Source organism: Heliangelus exortis, chromosome 1, assembly GCF_036169615.1.
Source record: "Heliangelus exortis chromosome 1, bHelExo1.hap1, whole genome shotgun sequence".
Lineage (NCBI taxonomy): Eukaryota > Metazoa > Chordata > Aves > Apodiformes > Trochilidae > Heliangelus > Heliangelus exortis.
The window spans coordinates 123,856,019-123,876,942 of record NC_092422.1 but is presented as its reverse complement, the minus strand read 5'-3'; the positions used below and the strand labels follow the sequence as shown (position 1 = coordinate 123,876,942).

Here is a 20,924-nt window from a genome sequence, read left to right as displayed (position 1 = left end):
AATTAATTGATCCCTTACAAGTTCCTATTACTAAATTGATAAGGAAAAATAATTATTTTAAATCAATACATTCAACCTTGAATAAATTATTTTATCACAGTAAAGTAAACAAATTACAGTAGCAACAAATACAAACTTACATTTTCATAGACTCATAGAATCTTTCAGGTTGGGAAAGACCATTGGGATCATCGAGTCCAACCATCATCCCTGTTCCACAAAGTTCTTCCCTAAATCATATCCGCCTACTAGTACCACATCTAAATGATGCTTAAGCACATCCAGGGATGGTGATTCAACCACCTCCCTAAGCAGCCTATTCTAGTGCCTGACCACTCTTTCTGTGAATTTTTTTTTCCTAATATCCAGTCTAAACCTACCCTGTTGCAGCTTGAAGCCATTCCCTCTTGTTCTATCACTAATTAGTTGTGAGAAGAGACCAGCATCAACCTCTCTACAATCTCCCTTTCAGGCAGTTATAGAAAGTGATGAGGTCTCCCCTCGGCCTCCTCTTCCTCAAACCAAACCATGCCAGCTCATTCAATTATTCTTCATAAGATTTATTCTCCAGGCCCTTCACCACCTTTGTTGCCCTCCTCTGCACTCACTCCAGCACCTCAATCTCTCTCTTAATACTGAGGTGCCCAAAACTGTACACAATATTCAAGGTGTGGCCTCATCAACGCTGAGTACAGAGAGACAATCACCTCCCTATTTCTGCTGGTCACATCATTTCTAATACAAGCCAGGATACCACTGGCTTTCTTAGCCACCCAGGCACACTGCTGGCTCATATTCAGCCACTTGTCAATTAGAAGCCCCAGATCTTTTTCTGCCTGGCTGCTTTTCTGCCACACTTCCCCAGGCCTGTAGCATTGCATGGGGTTGTTGTGGCCTAAATGCAGTACCTGGCATTTGGCCCTGCAGAAGCTCAAACTGTTGACATTGGCCCATCAATACAATCTATACAAGTCTCTCTGCAGAGCCTCCCTGTCCTCATGCAGATCAGTCTTCCTGCCTAACATTGCCTGCAAAATGTGTAGGCTGTTATATATATTATATATATATATAATATATATTATCTTCTAAATTAAATTTTTAAAAGATAAAACCTTAGTGCTGTTACAAAAATACAAGAGATACAGTATCAAAGGTAGCAAACCTTCTCAGCACTTTTCCCCTTTAATTTCATTTCATCCTCTCTTGCTGCATGGGAACTTAAGAATAACAATGAAATGCAGACTGCAGAATTGTTAATAATCAAACCAGCAAAACTCCAAACTGATACAGTAACTTCTACACTGAAATATTTTTCTGTCCTGTCTTCCATTTAGTTTAACATACTATACTTTCAACTCTAACAGTATTTGACTGACACATCTCCTTTTTCACAAACTTGCTTCTTTTGGAGGAATTCCTGCAAGCCTATCTGTCAGATATTCATCCCTAATTTGTCCCCAAAGAAATTGCCCTGCAGTTGTCCTAAAAAGTCTCAACTACCTACACAAAATGGACTCCATTCAAGTCATTCTAGTGCTGCAAATACCATTGGCCTTGAATTCAGTTACAAAACTAAGTGTCATGTATTTTCAAAATTACTTCATATTTGTCAGTCACATCTTGGGCACAAAACATTGTTCAAGCTAAGAAAAGCAAAGTTCATTACCTATTTAACACTTGGTTTTCTTTTTCCAGCTCTTCCATCTTGGCTTCCAAAAGCTGTAGTTTCTCTCGCATCCTCCTTTGTTTATTATCTGTGAGAGTCTTTCTCTGTCAAACAGACATTTCACACAGAGCTAAATAATGCCTGGATAGATTAGATCCTGTAAAAATTAAATCTACAGTGCATAGGGTTTCAAAGCTCTGACAGTTTTTAGGATTTTCCTTCCTCAAGGAAAACTAGCACATTATTTATCTAGCATGCAAAACATCATCCTTCCTAATCAAGGAGTCCACGTCTTAAATACCTGTAAGACACACACACAGGCGTGTGAAAGGAGCCTCACAAAATCTTTAATGGCATTATAACAAATTTCTTGTCTGTTTTCACATATCACATCAGCCTATTTCTCTGCTAATTTTGAAGAACCTGATATATTTTGTTATTATATACAGTAGACTGCAAATAAAGTCTTAATATTAAAACAATTCTAGCTGGTCAAAGCAAAGCTGAACATTTCATAAGATGGATGATTCATAAAGGAAGGGTCAACGTGCCTTTTTCTGAGCAACAGCAGCTCGGTATAGCTTATTCTTCATTTCATTGTATTTCTCCTCTTTCTCTGTGATGCTCTGAGTGAGCACATGCTTCTCCTTCAGCCATTCAATACGTTTGTATTCTAAAGTCCTTCAAAAAAAAATAAAGTGAAAATGCTTAAGAGTTTATACAGACACAGCAGGGCTTTGCATTAGTGCCTTAGGGCACTTAAAATAGATGCATCTTTTCACAAAAAAAACCCCACTTTTTACGAAAAACAAAAACAAATACATCAAATGGTGAGACTGTGCAGCAGTTTTTATGAAACTCAGTCCAAGACTTGGTAGCTGTGCACCCATACCACTCCAGTCTTGGGTTGATGCAGTTTCCCTACACAAACTTATTAAATCACCATAAATTTCACACCAAACAGCCTTTCCTTTCCCCACAGAAGTAGTAGGAATCATGCATTCTCATATCAGAACCAGGATCCTGGACTACTTGGTTCACAACACAGCTCTTTTATTAGAAGATGCAGTGTGGTTTGAACCCTGATGATCTCTTGACTGTAAATAACTACTACTACTACTATGTACTAGGCAGCTGTCTTGAAAAGCACGGGGTCATTGTAAAAAAATTTCATTTGAAATAGTGTTTAAAAATGACAGGAGATTAATTTTTTTTAGTGTCACTAACACTGTTCCTGAAATGCTTAACAAGTGCCTGTCTGAGCTCATCTCTGATCTGTGTCAGTCTCTTCATTTGCCTTCAGCCCTTTTTCTCATTTCACATTTCTAAGCCTAAGACTGATACAGCCAGGCAGGCAGCTGCTTTGCCTACTTAAGGCTCAGCTGGCAATATTTGACTTATCTGAAACTGTTTATCTTAGGCTTTATCTTTTGGTCTTTATTTCTCTTCCTCTTTAAGCCAAGCAAGCTGCTTTGGTGCCACTCAACTCTCAATGTTTGAGATAGTAAGAATTACTGAACTGGGGAAAGAAGTCTTATCAGCCTCAGAGGCAGAAAAAAGAAAGGAAAGGTGTCCCAAGGCTCCCAGGTACCAGCAGGACAGACCTGGACAACTTGCATGCAGGCACCAATGCTGCTTAATTTCTGCAGTAGTCTCACTCAAATAGCAGTGACAATCTCACTCAGAATAGGAATGCACATTCCTAAAGTAAACATCCAAGGGATTTAATATGCTACTGGCACGTCAGTGTATTCTGCTGCCCCAATGCAGTAACTTCTACAACTTCTAAACTGAAAAACAACAGTTAAACTAATGACAACAAAGCAACTGCAGTACCAAGTCATGGCAACAGAGAAGTTAAAACAAAAATCACCACATACTTTTTTTAAGATTTCTATTCAGTCTGGGACCCTGACTTTTAAAAAAATTCATCACACAGTAATCCAATACAAGTCAAACATGTACTTGGTTATTATGCTAGGAAATAATTAATAGCCACTATGTACTATCTCTCAAATTAATCTCTAAATTTCTGGAAAATCTTGATTGTTGTATGGGGTCTAGTTTTCTTGGCATTTATTAGCATGTTTTGATGGTATGCGGTCAAGTTTGTGCAAAAAAGGAAAGTGCATATTTTTAATTTTGATGAGAACAACTAAAAGACACCCAGTCAGCATTTATTCCCTCATATCAGCTGAAAGGATCTTGTGGGAGGGGAAAACTGGGTCTCTGAAAACTTATCAAAGCATAAAACAATGGTTAAATGTTTTTTCTAAACACTCTAGATCCACTTATAACTAATATAAGTCTGACAATCAATTCAGTATAAATAGGATTTTATTTTACACAAAGTGTTTTTTACTACGCAGTAATTAATTCCAACAAATAGAAACAAATTCCTATTTTTTAATTTACTGCAAGCAAAGCTTTTATACTTAATGCACGATAGATGGCATAGCTATTTTTTACAAATGTCCAATATTTCCCATTCATTTTTTTATTTCTGAGTTTAGTCAGAATCTACACTCCATAGTTAAGTAATCCATGTGAAAGGAATAGAAGCAAAACACAAAGTGATGCCAAAAGGATGAAAATGTTACTTCTGGTTCCAGTTGAGCTTTTCCTGCCCGAGCAACAATTAATTTTGAGATACTGAGAACAAAATGCAGACACCAACTGGTTGCAGTAGCTTTTCAAAAGCCTTTCTTATTTGTTCCTTTTCTCTTTACTCAACAGCTTCTCTAGAAGCTTTACAGTAAACAACTATTAGGCACAGGTTGAAAGGAAGATAGGAGCCTGCAGAGGTTTATGTGTCCCCTAGAACTTAAACTCTGACATCAAGCCCCAGGGCTGAACAGAACCAGAGGACTACACAACATTTCGTAGCACATCTGTGGAGCTACCCAGACTCTTCTCTGCCATAACACAACGAGTGTTACAGTCAGCAGTGGCTGTACCAACCATTTCACAAAAAACAAGTAAGTACAGAGTCTGAAAACCCAACCTCTGCAGCCAGCACATAGAAAGGATGAGTTCCCTTTCCTTCTCCTCTTCCCACATAGGCAATGAGATAACCCAAATTCTGATTTCTAGAGGAAAAAAAAATACTGATCTTCAAGTGCACACAGCTTGCAAACTGCCTTGATGCACAGCTATCTTCTTACCTACTAAACAACATCATGGATGAGCAGGAGTTAAAAGAATTAGATTTTATTCTCAACACTCCCATCAGTTCCCTCCACAATATCAATATAACTCCTTACACTATTTTATTAATTTATGAAACATCTGTTACACACTTGAAGAACCTCAGATGAGAGATGCAGTGTAAATGCAAACCATTACCTAGAAACAATTTATAAGTTTCCATGGAAACTGAATCTGCAGTTAAATAGTGCATAACTGTATTCAATATAACAGACTATAAACATTCAGCTTTTGAATCCTTGGTACCCACAAAACACAAAAAACTGTAACCCATTTATAAAGGCAAGTCTGACTGCTCTCAGTACACTCACTGTTAAGTATCTGTTCTATGCCTTTTGTCCCTCAGAAAAAAGACAAAAAAAAGGCTTGAAAAAAAATCAATCTAAACTTCAAACAATGGATATGGTAACTAGCAGGAGAAACTGTATTTCCCTATAAAACATCAGAATGCAATAAAACCTTACCCATTTCAGATCAGTAGGTTCACATTTCTTTTTTTCCAACTCTTCTGCCTGATTACCTTGCTGCTGAACTTTCAATCTAATATTGTATAAAAGACATTATTTTAATCTAATTGAAATACAGCTATTAGAACAAAGACGTTAGAGGTTAGGCCAAATCAATCTGATAAGAGAATGCACGGCATAAAATGAAATGGGGATAAATAATAAAAATATATTTTTATTTATTATTAGAATCCACACGGGAGTAAGAAAGATGTTTATTTGTTTGCTTTTACAGTATGGCTTTTGCTCACAGTGGCTTTCACACAAATACTACAGTAAAACAACTTCACTGAGAACTATAATAACCAACCCAGAGAGATAGCACATTAGGGTCCTAGTATGACAGTTGCTGATATGGTGACACTGTGTAAAAAGAAATATGGCGGGGTATGCCATAAGAAAACATTAAATTCAACTCAATTTTACACAGGAGTATTGCAAAAATATGTTCTTTTAAATGATCATTAAAAATCAAAGCTTTTTTAAAGTTTTAGATGAAAAACGTTATTTTTTTTGCAAAGCACCTTAAGTTGCCTTATGAGTTTCCTTGTCTGACAAGGACAAGGATGCAATCCTGCATCATAGATTAAAAAAAGTTAGAATGTAATATTTGCTATCAACCTGATAATGTGCTGGATTAAAATAACTAGACACTGGTAACAAGGAAGGTAAAAATCATAATTCACATGACAGAATGAATGAATGGGGAAAACACTCAAGAAAAACAGAAGAGACATGGGCTGTCTTAATGTGATGGTGACATTTCAAAAGCTTTTGAAGAGGGTTACTAAATGATTTATACAGGAAATTTTTCTTTTTAGTTGCTGTTAGAGAACTTAATGTTTATGCAAGTCACAGAGAGAACTGTTCCAGGAAGATTTTGGGGTTATGGCAAATCAGTGAGGACAGTCCACTTAAAAGCTGTGTAGCAATTTCAGTCATCAGCACATAAATGGTGCTTGAGACCTTTGGTTTTTCACTCCAATTTCACTTGGCCATTTCAGGTTACCTACAGGCTCAGCTCTATTATGCTCTTAGCCTGTCACCTACCTTCTTCAAAGAATGAGCTAGAAATGGTATTTGGTTTCACGTGGCAGCCTTACCCAAATGTTAATAATTTTCACAGGCACAGAATTAGAAAACAAAACCACCACTGAAGCCCTATGCTACACGAAAGTTTAAAGCTGCATGCAAATGACTCTAGAATCTGGCAGTAAGAGAAAAAAAAACCAACCTATGAAGTACTCAATTAAAACCAGATTATGTTCAAATTGTATCACAAATTCACTCATTTACATAAATGAAAAATTGTCCTGTAGCTGTCCTTAACCTAATAGACCAAGTGAAACAAGAGAGTTACTTCAGATACAAAAATGAATTTTCAGATCTAGGACCTAGAGCAGAAGGAGAAGGTGAAGACTGCCAGGCAACGTTTGGAGGACAAATAATTGCAGTATTCTAACCAGAACTTACAAAAGAAATCATTAGAAACTAATTGCACACTTTACCATCCATTTCACTTTGAATCTTGTCTCTCTCTCTTTCTGCCTCGCTCTTTGTTCTTGCTGCCTCCAGTTTAACATTTGCTATTTCCAATTTATGTGAACTTTTAAGTTCTTCTATCTAAGAATTAAGAAAAGAAAACCAAATCAACTGCAAGACACATATTCACAGCTTTAGGTTTTTCATGTGATACTGTGCTAACAAGGAAATTAAAAATAAAAATAAAAAAATCATGGACTTTGCTTATTTTAAATATGCCTTAAATACTTTTTTCACCCGCTGCTTTCCTAAAAGCCAATCTACAATATCCAATCTTGTTTTAATGGTGATTAGATAGGTCCTGTAACACTAAGGCTATTGGCATGGTCCAGTTCCACAAATCATACTCAGTTCTATCACAGGATTTTATTAATTTCTCAAGTTACGCACTGAAGATTATTGAGTGAGTTGTCAGTCACCTTGAAATGTGAGTTTTATGTATTCCTTGATTTAAAAGTATTTAAGTGCTCAAACACAACATATGTTCCAGGAACCAGGGTGTCTGACTACTGGCAAGTATTTCATCTTTAATCAGACAGTTATCACCCGTTACACTCTAGAAAAGTTACTTTTAAGAAGCCTCAGTGATATACTCACAGATACACAGGAGTGCCTGTAGAAACTTGGTGTCTGAGTAAATGCTACACATTCTACAAGTAGCCTTTGAATATTAGGGTATTTCTTTTCAGAATACTTATTGCTTTGGCAGTGATCCAACATTCCTTAAGACCCTGATGCCTCACTAACTCAATAAGCAAGTCAGTTAACACATACTTCAGACTGAAGATCCCCCAGAGTCTAAAATAAAGTTAAATTTCATTACCCCAAATAAAACAGTGATACACAAAATCAGATTATCCATTGCTCCCTCAAGTAATTTTGAGTTGATAACTATCTACAGTGCCTTGGACCTCCTGGACTGCTACACTACTTCCTCAAAATCCAGGTCTTCCTAGTTTTAAACTGGATGTTAAATCAAATGCTTCTTGACCACTGTGATGTACACAAGAAATGGCCTCACTAGAGCAGGAGCTTTAGGAACATCAAATCAAAGACAATTACCACTTGCATGGAAATTTTCTATAGTTCAGGCATTTGTATGCAGTAATTACATGGTCAATGAGAATTAAATATCTAGAGGAAAGCACTTATAATGAAAATCCTTTCACAGTGACAAATGTAATTACAACCTGCTAGCCTATATAAGTGGCAAAAGGTTAAGAATGACATAGTAGCTTATTAAGTAACTACACAGTGGATATGATTGCTTAAATCCTAAGTTCAGAACATCTCAGGGCAACCTGCAAAGATTTAAGGTGGTTTTTTAAGGCACAAAATTCAAAAGATAAATGTGAGCACTTCCACACAGGAATTAAGTTTAACTCAGTTCAGAACTACCTAAAGCCTCTCCAGAAAGGAAAGAAAACAGCAGGGGATTAAATTTGCTACCAGAAACTGATGGATGTGATAAATATTTATTAGGCAGTGTTCTCTCCAGGACAGAGGGAATAAGAAAGAGCAGAAAGCTCATATTTACCCAAATAACTATTTCATTAGGACCGGTATCCTGACTTAGATATACATAGAACACTGTAACTAAAAACATAAAACTCTGTCTGAATCTGACATCCATACTAATCCTGTTATGCTGAAACTCAACAGAGATACCAAGTTTCTTAAGCACTTTTCCCTAAACAAGGAGCCTTCTGATCTTTCTTTTTTTCGTATTTCTAAAAATTCCAAATCTTATTTGAAGTCACAGCAGACAACATTGTCTTATTTGATGTAAAATATGAACAGAAAAACAGAACAGGATATAAAAAATGTATTTCAGATACTATGAATTAGGCACTTACTTTAGCAGCTAAGGAATTGACTTCTAGTTCAGATTTGTCAAGTTTAGTGGTTAAAAGGCTGTTCTCCTCATGACTCATCTGCAGTTCTTTCTCAAGTCGATCAATCTGTAGTTCAGCAGACTTCTTTTCTGCCTTGAATAAAGAAGCCATTTGTGAGTCTTCTGGAGTGGGACTCTCTCTTGCTGTTCTCTTGAAAAGTTTGACTGATCTGGACATTCAGGTATTACTGTTCCTTTATCTGAGGTAATTATATTATATATAATGATTTCTCTTTGCTCAACTGCATGTCCCAACAGAACCAGGGGCTTGACTTCCATTCAAAAGTCACAAGTGTTTTTGCTAACATTGCCTGTACAGAATCACATTTTCAGTCCTGCTTCACAAGAGACAGAAGCAACTCGACTTTGTTAGGAGGCTGCAGCTATTCTTACCAGTAACTGCTTGGCTGTAGACACAAGCAGTGCTCAAAATTATGTCAGATGCTTGTCCTATGCACCATGGACAGGAAATAAAATGCCTTTTACTATAAGTATCATAGTCTCAAAACCCTGAGGCTTTACTAAGTATCAAAAAGGTAATCTTCAACTTCACCTTTGTGGTTCTAGACTGACCTATTACCTAGCAAGACTTTTTGTTAGGTTTTCTAAACTAAGAATATTGCAGCACTTTTCCTTTTAAATTGTGACCAGAGCATTTTGTAACAAAGGTAGACAGCACTGGAAACACTAAAAAAAGACAAGCCATCTATCTGTATGCTGCAAGACTCACTACAAACAGAGAGTAAGAAATGGTAGAGAAAGGCTGAAGACCACAGATGAGGAATAGGTGTGACCCTGAAAAACATACAACAGGCCAGAAATAAAAAAGGTTCTTCAAGGCAGAGTAACAGCCAAGAAATAAACTATTGCAGTAATGTGTTGGGAGAGACAATGGAAGATAAGAAAAAAGGCAAGACACAAGGCAAGAATTAAAGAAATAACAGAGCATCACCTGACACTTTTAAAAGAACAAAAAATGTACTGTAGCAGGTTACTAACTCACAGTCACCAGTTTCTAACCTCAGTTCAGTGACAAGTGACAACCCCAGCATCTTACTGACTGCAAACATGAGTATCACTTGCATGTACTTTTAACAAGAACATCATCCAACAGAATCTCTGTTGAGCTCTCCACCTTTCCAAAGCAGAACTGGAAGTACCTGACCCCCAAGGTACTTACAATTTCTTCTTAAATCTGAAATATGCAAACTCAAGTTGCATTCCATATCAGTGATTTCAGTGACTGTTCTATCAGGCCAAGTGTTACTCTACACGAGAAGGGAAAATAAAAAACAAGAAAACAAACCCAAAAAACCCCCAAACCAAAACAAAGAAGAAATAACAACCCATAAAAATAATAATTAAAAATATAATCTTACCTCTAGAGACCTTGTCACAGCCTGCATCTCAGCTAACTGCCGTGCTTGTGCTCTTTGAATATTTTCTGCTTGTGCACTGCAATTGTCTCTTTCTGCTCTTAATTCTGATACTTCAGCTTCCAAGCCTTTTAATTTTTGACACAGTTGTGCCTTTTCTCTAGAAAGTGCTTCCACACGTTTACTGTCCTTTGTGGGATCAACATTAAGCAGCTGATTGTGGAGTTCTTCCTTATCTTTAGCCAGTCTTGCAATCTGATAGTTGTTATCACAAAAAAAAAAAAAAAAGCTTTCACAGTGATCAGGTATCAGACAGCAACAAACACAGCAGTTGACAGTTCAGCAACGTACATATAAAATATTAAGAAACTACATTCACATTTATTTTCTCTCTTAGAGTAGGAAAATCAAACAGACCCATTCATCAGTGCTTTTTCCTCTCTCTTGTCACTGATAAGGCTTGTCCTTAGGCCTCACATGTCCCTGAACCCCCCCCTAGCATTCTGTGGGAGTAAATCAGAACCTGAAGTAGAGGAAGAAAATGTTTGGGATGATTCAAACCACTGGACACACACAAGTCCTTGCAGTGGATCCAAGCATTTTGAAGGAGCTCACTGGTATAATTGCAACATTATTCACTATCATCTTTGAAAAGTCACTGCAATCAGAGAAAGTCCCTGATGAATGGACAGAGGCAGAGAGCACACCACAAAAAGGTCAGGAAGGACCCAGATAACTACAGGACAGACAGTTTCACATCAGTCTCTGTGATGGTTATGAAGCAAATCTTCTTAAAAGTCATTTTTAAACAGATGAAAGACAAGGTGATGAAAGGTACAGTTTATGAAGGGCGAATTGTGCCTTACCTACTCCTCTGCTTTCTGGGAAGAGGTGACTGGCACTGCAGACAAGGAGAGAGCAGTGGATCTTGTACCCCTTGATTTTAACAAGGCCTTTGATACACTCTCCCATCATCTCTCCCACTAAATTGGTGAGATATGGGCTGGGAAAGTGGATGACAAAGTGGATGGAAAGCTGGCTGGGCTGCCAGCTCAAAGAGGGATGATGAGTGTTGCTAAGCCCAGCTGACTGCCTGTAATGAGCAGGGGTCTTTCTCAGGTCAGACAGAGTCCAAGGCTGATTGATGTCCTCATTACTGACCTGGGTGATGGGATGAAGGACACTCAGCAAACTCACAGGTGACACCAAACTGGAGGGAAATGGTCGATAGGCTGGAAAGCAAAACTGCTGTTCAGAGATCTGGAGAGGCAGAAGGAAGGGGCTGAAGGGAACATCTTCAACAAGAGCAAATACAAAGTATTTGTACCCAGTGCAACTGCACAGTCTGTGGGCAACTGCCTAGGAAGCAGATCCATGGAAAAGGATCTGGGAGTCCTAATGGACAGGTTGAACAGTAGCCAGCAGAGAACCCTCACAGCAAAGATCACCAACTGCATCCTGGCAGACAACTAGAGGATGACAGAAAGTAAAGAAAAAAATTAAAGAATCCTCTTGATATTTGGAGACTAGTCCAAACTCCAATCTACAGCAGTCCGTTTAGAAGCTGCAGCAGTGATCTCAATGGAGAAAAAACAATTCCTGCAGCAAAAGCCCTCCAAATCCCTTTCATCAGGAAATTCAAACACCTATCACATTACACGTTCCCACCCCAGCATTTAAGAATTAGGATGGTTCTGTAGCCTCCTTGTGTTAATTGGAGTGAAAGGTTAAAAAGGCTCTGAGAAAGAGAAACCAGATCACATTGTGCCCTGGCTCAAGGTACTTTGATTCTCTCTGCAAGTGTGCCAATTCCTTGCAAGACCAGCACAAACTCAACAAGCCCACAAGAGAGACAGGCTGCAAAGCAGCATGTGGGTTTAGCTCCAGGAAGGACAAATGTTCTGGTTTTAATGCTTTGCATTTGAAAATTTGGATTGATTTTGAAAGTGATGATTGCTTTAATTTCTGTCTCATGTTTGGACTAATACATTCCAATCTGGCATCTTAGGATATATGCTCCCAGACAAACACTTAAATGAATATGCAGAGGACATACGCAACACTCATTTAGACTGTTGCATATATTTAAAACATAAATAAGCTGGCAGTTTAGTTAGCTACACTTCTGAAAGTCCAGTTCTGAAACAGAAAATTCATCAATGGCTTATTCAGGAGTCAGTACAACTGAAACTGAGTTACCAAAGTTTCCAGTATCCTTTTGACTACCCCTGTCTCATGTACCCTTATCTGGTATTAACAACATCTTCCTCTGCCTCCTTCTTAGATTAGCTGCCACAGAAGTAGTTCAAAATCTAAACTTATATCGGTTGCTCAGATAATTTACTAATTTCAGATTAGCATAATGTCTCAAGTCCATCACAAATGAGATTTAAAAAAGCATTAAGCAAAGCCTCTGGCTGTCATTTATCAGAAAGCAAAGTCTATTCTTACTTGTAATAGCACGAAGGGTACTGCGAGACATCACTGAACAAACCTACAGAGACAGCTTTAGGCTAAGTCATAAAAGTGCTCTGAGAGAACAGAAACAAATGCTGCAACATGAAATGGTGTCAGACTGGCAGCCCATCAAGCTCCAGCGCTTTCACAAAGTTCAAGCAGCTTTGTCATCAGATACATTTTAAGCTACTGCAACATTCTGCATCCCTCAGCCTCATATTTTATTTTCTTCATCTCTGAAATACGTGCGTGTTCTTCCTTTTGATGTTCAAATTCTGATTTCAGAAAAGTGTGTTCATAACGAAGTTTGTTATATTCTGCTCTGTATTTTTCCACTTCCTAAATTGGACAAATTAAAATAAAAAAAAAAAAAAACCAGAAGATTTCAGATTTATTTTCTTCAAATGTCCATGCAATGTTCATATCATTTCCAATTTGTATCTGAAGAACTAAATCCATCTTTCTCCCTCTTCGAGGCTTTACTGCCTGGGGCAACAGTATCAAGCAAAAAATACCACACTTCACTCCCCTTTCTGTTCTAATTTTATAAGGCTTTAGGAACAACTATAAGCTGGTGATCACAACTCTAAATGAAACAGAATTTTAATCCTTACTTACATTTCCTAGCTTCTGATAAGGTTCTGTCATGGGCGATTCCAACTCCTGCTGTATTTGTGTTGTTAACAGCTCTAACTTTTGAGGAGTTCGTACCTTAAGACAGAAAGGTACCACAAATAAACCAGTCATAAGCTATTGTTTACACAGTGATAGGATAAATAGCCAGAATAAAGTCTTTCAGTATGACTTAGCAAGCCTGCCTAATTTTCTGTGTTTTTCTGAAGAATTTTCAATAATAGTTACAAATGAAAAAAATCCGTGGTATTAGAGAACAAAAAATATTCTATGAAGATAACCAAAGCATATAAATTGTCTGTATTTACTGGTGGAAGAAATACAAATGTCCAGCTGAATTGCCAAAAGATTTATATTCTTTGCAGTGGAGAGGGGAAAGGAAAAATGGCATCACATCACAGATAAATTATGCTTGGAAAAACTTAAACAGCAAGTGAACCAACCCCAAAGAATCAAAATAAGCAATGCCAAACAAATTCTTTGTGAAGCACATTAGGTACATGCTCTCCAAAAGATAAGTGGCTACTGGTTTGAAATGAAACTAAGATCAGGAAGAATCCACGCCGCAACGTGTTCTGCTAAGTTTTCTTTGCTGTGGTTAATACAGCAAACTATTAGCCAAAAAAAGCTGCTAAAAAAGCTGTCATCCACAACCTCAGACATATTCAAAGCTATCCTACTTTTCTTCCACTTATCTGTACCCTGAAGTCCTTGAAAACCAATTCCAGTAATGGTACTGAGGCATCTCCTCCGTTTGGAAGCCTGGGGTCCTTTGCCAGATGTTCTGTTTGTTTCCCAAGGACATGTGCCACGTTAGTTTAAGGAAAAAAACAGTTACACAAAGCAGGTTCTAGGTTACCTAGGTTCTAATTTTAGGCATCTAAGCTAATCCTCCTGGGCAGATGATTCTCCTTATAACAGGAGAACACACAGGCAGAGACTGAGGGTCTTACTAATAACATAGCACACAAAACCAGAATTTCAAAGATTCAGTGACACAAGACAACAATCATTTCAATCCATAGTCACTCTACAGAAAAAATACTACTGGCGTTGGGTGAATTTCCAGATTCCTGAAATATATCCAAGCTAAGTATATACATGTTACATAAAAAGAAAAATGCACGTGGCCCTGTTACAGGGTTAAAAATCATATTAAGTCATTCTAGTAAACTGTCTCGCCTGCATCTTCAATTTTTCCAGCTCTCGTGTTTTACCCAGCAACTCCTCCTGATACTCAGCAAGAAGCTGCTGAAATCTGTCATGCACAGTCTCCTTTTCAACTAACAACCTCTTCAGTTCATCTTGTGACTTTGTATATTCCTCCTGTAATCTGTAAGATAAAATATGTATTTATTTTATATTTACACTCTGCATTTAGGTCTTGAAGCTCCAAAAAATCAAGTGCAGGAGCAAATGTTTAAATAACAAACTATAACTAATTTTTTAATATCTTCTTCCTGTAGTACAAAATAAAATAACTAATCTACAATGCCATCCACTTTTTCTGCTCACATCTCAGAAGATTAAGTCACCTGAACAAACACAAGGGCATTTGATTAGCATTCACAGATCAGAGATTTCACACACTTCTTTTGCTTTCAGAATCCTGGCTCTGCAGTATCTCAGGTTAGAAACATTTATTGGAAGGGCAACTCTGCTCTGCTCATTCATTGTTCAGCCTGGAGAAGGCTCTGGAGAGACCTTATAGCTGCCTTCCAGTCCCTGAAGGGCCTACATGAAAGCTGGGAAGGGACTTTCCATAAGGGCATGTTGGAAATAGATGATCCTTTAAGGATCCTTCCAAGCCAAACCATTCTATAATTCTGCCTGCTCAAAAAAGCATTAGCCTTTCTAGAGGCACAGGATAAATTTAAACGTGGAGATTATTTGAGTCAATACAAACTAAGCAAAAGCACTTTTCTCTGACAGATTACACAAAGTGTTGTTTTTACTTCTACTGTACACTGGGAATCAAACTATGATGCTCATAATGCCCTAATTATACCTTGGTAACGAGAGTTTAAGCAGAGTCCCAAGATGCCAGTCGTACAGAGCCTTTACTACTACTTGTCACAGGCACAGTCTGTCACACTATCCAAACAAGTTGTCACATATTCAAACTACTCAATGCACATTCATTTCAGCTGGAACAAAAGCAGATAATTCTCACAGTTTAATTTCTTTCAAGCCCTCTCTGCAAAGAGTTAAAGTTCTACAGACAGTCTGGAAGACACCTGCTGAAAGTTCAGCCCTAAAATATAACACTGAAAACAAGGAAGTGACTTGCATTGAAGTTCATCTGGTGGTTTCTTGTGACCTTCCCAGAAAGAGTTTTGCTAAATGTAGCATCAGATTGGTGTGAGAAAGCTGCAAATGATCAGATGATGAGCAATAAGGAAGTATTCTTTTAAACTTCATTAGTTCTTTTTGATATTAAAGGCAAGATGTATTGATTTGACTGTTAATGATATTTCTAAAGCATCTGTGGGAGGGAGGACTGCAACTAATTTTTAAGGAAGTTACAAAGCTTTGAAATCAACTCCTCTGCTGTTTTAGCTCTTGGCATAACTGGACTGATGCTTAAGAACTCCATGGCTGCAGTGTACGAAGTGTAGTTCAAAGTTACAGGGTGTAACTCAGCACTAAGAAAAACAAAAAATAGGAAAATATTACAACTCCATCATCACTGCAAATACCTCATCTTCTTTACATCTGCTGTTGAATTTATAATACTTTCTAGCATTCCACTCTTTAAATCTTTTCTTGACCTATCTTAGACACTTCCCGTTTCATTTTATCAAGAATATGAAATTCTAAACTCCATATAGGAAAATAAACATTGTACATAGACATGCTAATGTTAAGAAAGTCTTACATTCAGATTTTCTTTCCCATTTTTCTTTCCACCATCATTAAGATGGGAAAGGATCAGAGGAAAAATCTACCAGAGTTACAACACAAGTGTAGGCAAAGTGACCACAGCACTTTTGTATTCTGCTTCACCAAAATTTACTGAGAGAATGCAGAGGATAAGAGGAAAGGAATTGGAATAAATAACATTCTCCTCAGTGACTGTTCTATATGCTCAACCAAACTGAAACACAAATGGCACAAGTTCTGAAGAACCTTCTGACCAACACAATATCTACTTTTCATACCTGAATATTGTCGGTTGCTGAGACACAAAGAACAAGAGCAATTTTCAAGCAATATAAATACAGTTTCAATTGTTAAACCAAGAGGTGTATAAGGAGAACTGGTCAGTGATCCAAAGGATGATAAACCATGTGAGAGGATGGAAAGTTCTGGTACACAGAGGAAATGTAAGGCAGCAACCTCAGAATTCCTAAGCCTATATACAGCATTATCATGATAATTGTACAAAACAAACAAACAAAAAAACCAAACCCAAGCAACAGGCAACACTGTCTCAGATCTTTGCTTTTTTAAAGTCAGCTCTGAATCCTGCAGCTTACTTGGGTAAGAAGTAGCCCTGAAGTGGCATTAACAGATACAAACTGAAAGACACCAAAAAGCCACGGCATTTTCTGAGACCATTTCAACCAAAATAAAAATATAAATGGAATGGCAACCTTTTGTACTCTCAGTTCCAGAATGCAAAATCCTTAACTGCAAGCATTTCAGGAAAAAAAACTACTTTGGCTTGCAGAGACACCTAGTGGCAAGTTTCATGACTTGCATTCCCGGTGACAATTCTGAAATAACATGTACTAATACAGTGAACTCGCTACTTTCAGAGTGCTTGAAATCATCCATAGCAACTGGTAAGATATACCTACCTACAAATAATTAAAAATAAAAAAATATTCCATTTTTTTCACCGAATCAAATAATTCCTGGCAGTGAACCATCAATAGTCAACATCAATTAGGGATACATACATCGTGAATACATTACTTGCAATAATTTTTTATCGTAGTTGCTCATAGTCAATGAACACACCTTAATCTTGAAACAGCACAAGATTATATGCATAATGTTTGAGAAATGCCTTAAAGGAACACTAGTGAAAATTTATTCCTCTCTTGGAGGTTTGCTCAAGAAGTATTTTAACTGAAATAAAACCACATCATATGTAACATTAATTCTCTACCTATATATTTGCTAGATTTGCTAAACCAGCAATATTAATTGTGGAACATCTAGCTCAATGAAATAACAATTATATTTCCAAGAATTACCCTTGGTTTGTCTTTCTGTGCCAACTGTTTAGTTTCATACAGAAACATTGCTTAAACACCTACTCCACATCTCTCCTTTATATCTACACATTATCTTCTCTTACAAGATTTTTCAGCTACATTACTTTAACACTTTGTTTGCTACAAGTTGAAATGCTGAGAATATTTGTATTTCGAGAAAAATACGAAGTTATCAATACAATTTTATTTTTATTGTATGTTGCTCACAGTAACAAGTCTTCTAAGTACAAGTTACTAAAATTCTCAGCAAAATCTGTTGAGAGCCAAACAGCTGTTTCACACAACACACGGTTTAATCCACTGCCCGCTTCTGTCAGAATTCCAGACTTCCTTAGACACAATTTTGGGTTTGGTTTCATTTTGGTTTTTGTAATTGAATCAGCAAAATCCTGTGAGACAACACAAACTATTTGCCTGAAAGAGTAAAAGCACAACTCCTGAAAGCACAGCTTCATCAAAGTGACTCTTCCAACACGGCCCCTTCTCATCCTTGCTGAAGAGGCTACATTAAGACCAGACACAGAACTAAGGAGAGAGTGCACTCCAACACAAGAACTCACTGTCAGCAGGAACAAGAGGTTCCACTCCTCCTTTCTTTGCACCCATTCCTGGAGCTGTCATTCACCAGACCCTTTCATGAACTGCTTTAACTCAAGAAGCCAACACACTTAAACAAGCAGGAAACATTCCAGTTTTTCTCTGGGGCCAGTGACTCACGCTGGCTGCTCGTGGAAAAATCCAACAAACTGCACCATCGGTGAAAGCAGGCAGCTGGCACTGCCGAGCAGAAAGGAACAAAGAGCCAAGCAAATCAGCTGGAGAAGGAGCAAAGCTTTCTCCTTTCAGGAGCAGAGAGTTCTCCCACAATGAGCTCAGATGCTGATGAAATCACAGCCCCGACTAGAGAGCTTTTAGACAGTCAAAGTTAAGTGAAAGAAATTTTTCCTTAAATGACTGTGCAACACCCTTAGGAGAGATCAGACTTCCCATGTGGTGAATAAAAAACAAAGCAAAATTACATATAATTTCATAAATATGACAACATACCTCTCATTCCTTTAACATTCCCTATTCTACTGATTCACTATAAGCACCCTTCAATAGACAACACATTCATCTTAGAAACATATAAATACACATCTCGGGGGGAAAACATAACAAAGAGAAATATGAAAATCTTGATTATCGGAAGTCCCATAATCTGGATTCTGCTCAGATACCATTCTAGAGAAACCAGTGAAAAAAGACATACAATACCTTGGCGTGCTGCAAAAATTGGAGAAACTTGGGAGTACATTTCTCTGCTTCTACATTTCAGAACGTATCAGTCTCATTCAAACTACTATAATTTCCTCCACAATACTGATCAAAGTACAAATTCCAATAACAAGCACATATTAGTGCTCATTCCTACTTATAGCACACAATATCATCCTTTCAATTTCTGCCTTATAGCAGATACATTTTCTATTAACTGAAAAGTAACCAGGCTGTATCTTAGCTGTTGCTTCAGCCACAGACACTACCAAGTCAAACTGACAGCAGTTACTGATCAAACTGAAATTTTGCATGGGAGCTACCGCTGGCAACTCTGGCTGGACTCTTGTCTACAGTGAGTCTACATATGCTACATGTATTTTACCCTGCTTTCTCATGGCAAGAGGCCTTCAGACACAGATGAAAAACTCATGCTCACTAAAACCTCATTCAAAGCTTTACCCGCCTACCCCTCAGCTGTGCCCAGCCTCCCCGGTTCCCCGGGCCTCCCCACCGGCAGCGGCCGCCACCGCTTCCAGCAATTTAAAAATGGCGCCTCCCCTCACCTCTCCTCCCGCCGCCGCCTCCGCCCCACAGGGTCGCGCGGAGCACGCTGGGAGCGCAGGGGACGGCGTTGCCGGGGAAACGGCCGCGTGCGCAGGCGGACCCGCCCACCCCCGCGCGGGACGGGAACCGCGGTTCCGCCGGTGCCGTGCGGGCTAAGGGGGGGCCGGGAGGATCTGTGCGCCGGACGCAGCGCTCAGCCGGTGAACGGGGGATGTGTCAAACGCGTGGTTTTGTGCCGCTGCCGGGCAGCTCTCAGCTTCTGCAGCGAATTCCCCACGTCCTGTGCCGATCGGTGCGGTTTTCCCCCCTGAAGCAGAGAGGGAAACGGGCAGGCAAAGGGGGAGGCGGCGGTGCAGCTGACGGCGATGTCTGATAATAGAGACTGAGAACAATAGAACTAGATAATAGTTCTAATGGATGCGGATAACAGGTGGCTGAGGTAGAAAGGTGCGCGTTGTGTTTGTCTCCAGCCGCACCGAGCCGCTCCGGTCCCGGTGCTCACGCCGCGACAAACACGCTCCGGGCGTTCTTGGCCATTGGTCGCTCTTCCCCGACAGAAATCGGGGATTTTTCCTTCAGCCCGGTACCGACACTCCCCTGGTAAGGTTAACAGCCATTTCATAGGGACTAAAATGGGCTTCAGGACATTAGGAGGTGGCTCCTACTGATGTCAGACACACACCCTCGAAGAAAAAGAGAAAAAGCGCCAAATGTTTTATTTGCTTGCAGCCCTATGCAGAGATGACATTGGCGATTGGCTCCCCTAGAGCTGGTTCTAAACTCAGTTACTAAGAAGGTGTCTAAAGCCATAAAGCTCATTACAGTCACTCCCAGAGCTGGTACTCAAAGGTGTCTAAGGCATTTCCCACGCACTTCCACAGCTCCGCTGCCAAGAGTCGAGCACTTCCCTGGAGGAACGACTGTGCAGGCTGAGGGTGTACAGGAGAACCCCTCTGTTGTCCTTGTGGTCAGTACCTTGGTAATATTAGAAGTGAAGTATCAACAGTATTCAATCTGTATCCATGTACAACTACACTGAGATAAGTAACATCACTTTCCAAAATAAATTAAAATTTAATTTTGATGCAAAACAGATTTTTGATGGGAAAGAAAAGCTGTAATTCTACACAGCTTTACACTGCAGAAAAACATTTTCAAAAAGTATTAAGAAGCTGCATGCCTGACCCTTGTTTTCTGTATCAAATTTGCTCATTTTTAATTTCTTTTTGCTTCACTACCATCTCTACAAATATCAAAACTAACTGAGGTTAAGCTGCAGCCTTCCTCCCCTGTACAGTTTCATTCACAGGAATGGTAATGTTAGGAAACATTTTTTCACTGAGAGGGTGTGAGGCGTTGGAATGCCCTCCCTGGGACAGTGGTGGAGGTAATCCTGAAAGCAAGGCAGAAAATTTTAAAAAGCCCAAATACCTATATATTTCCTCTTGTAACATCTGAGAAATAAAGCCACAGTCTCTTTTAAATTGTGCTTTTAAATTCTCAATATCATCAGCTAATTGGGACTGTGTCTCTTTGATTTCCCTTAGTTCCTCCAGTATCACAGAAAGCTTTCCCTGGCTGTCCAGGCTACTT

At 38.7% G+C, this 20,924-nt stretch overlaps 1 protein-coding gene across 1 annotated transcript; it reads right to left on the bottom strand.

Moving 5' to 3' along the window:
* Positions 1-3,985: 3,985 nt before the first annotated feature.
* On the bottom strand, positions 3,986-18,262 carry LOC139793043 (centrosomal protein of 83 kDa-like). The gene is made up of 7 exons (XM_071737142.1): positions 18,225-18,262; positions 14,464-14,614; positions 13,267-13,359; positions 10,195-10,446; positions 8,778-8,909; positions 6,888-7,002; positions 3,986-5,413 (listed from the first exon to the last, which is right to left on the bottom strand). Exons 1-7 carry the CDS (start codon positions 18,260-18,262, stop codon positions 5,409-5,411), a joined length of 786 nt encoding a protein of 261 aa, XP_071593243.1. The 3' UTR covers positions 3,986-5,408.
* Positions 18,263-20,924: the final 2,662 nt, after the last annotated feature.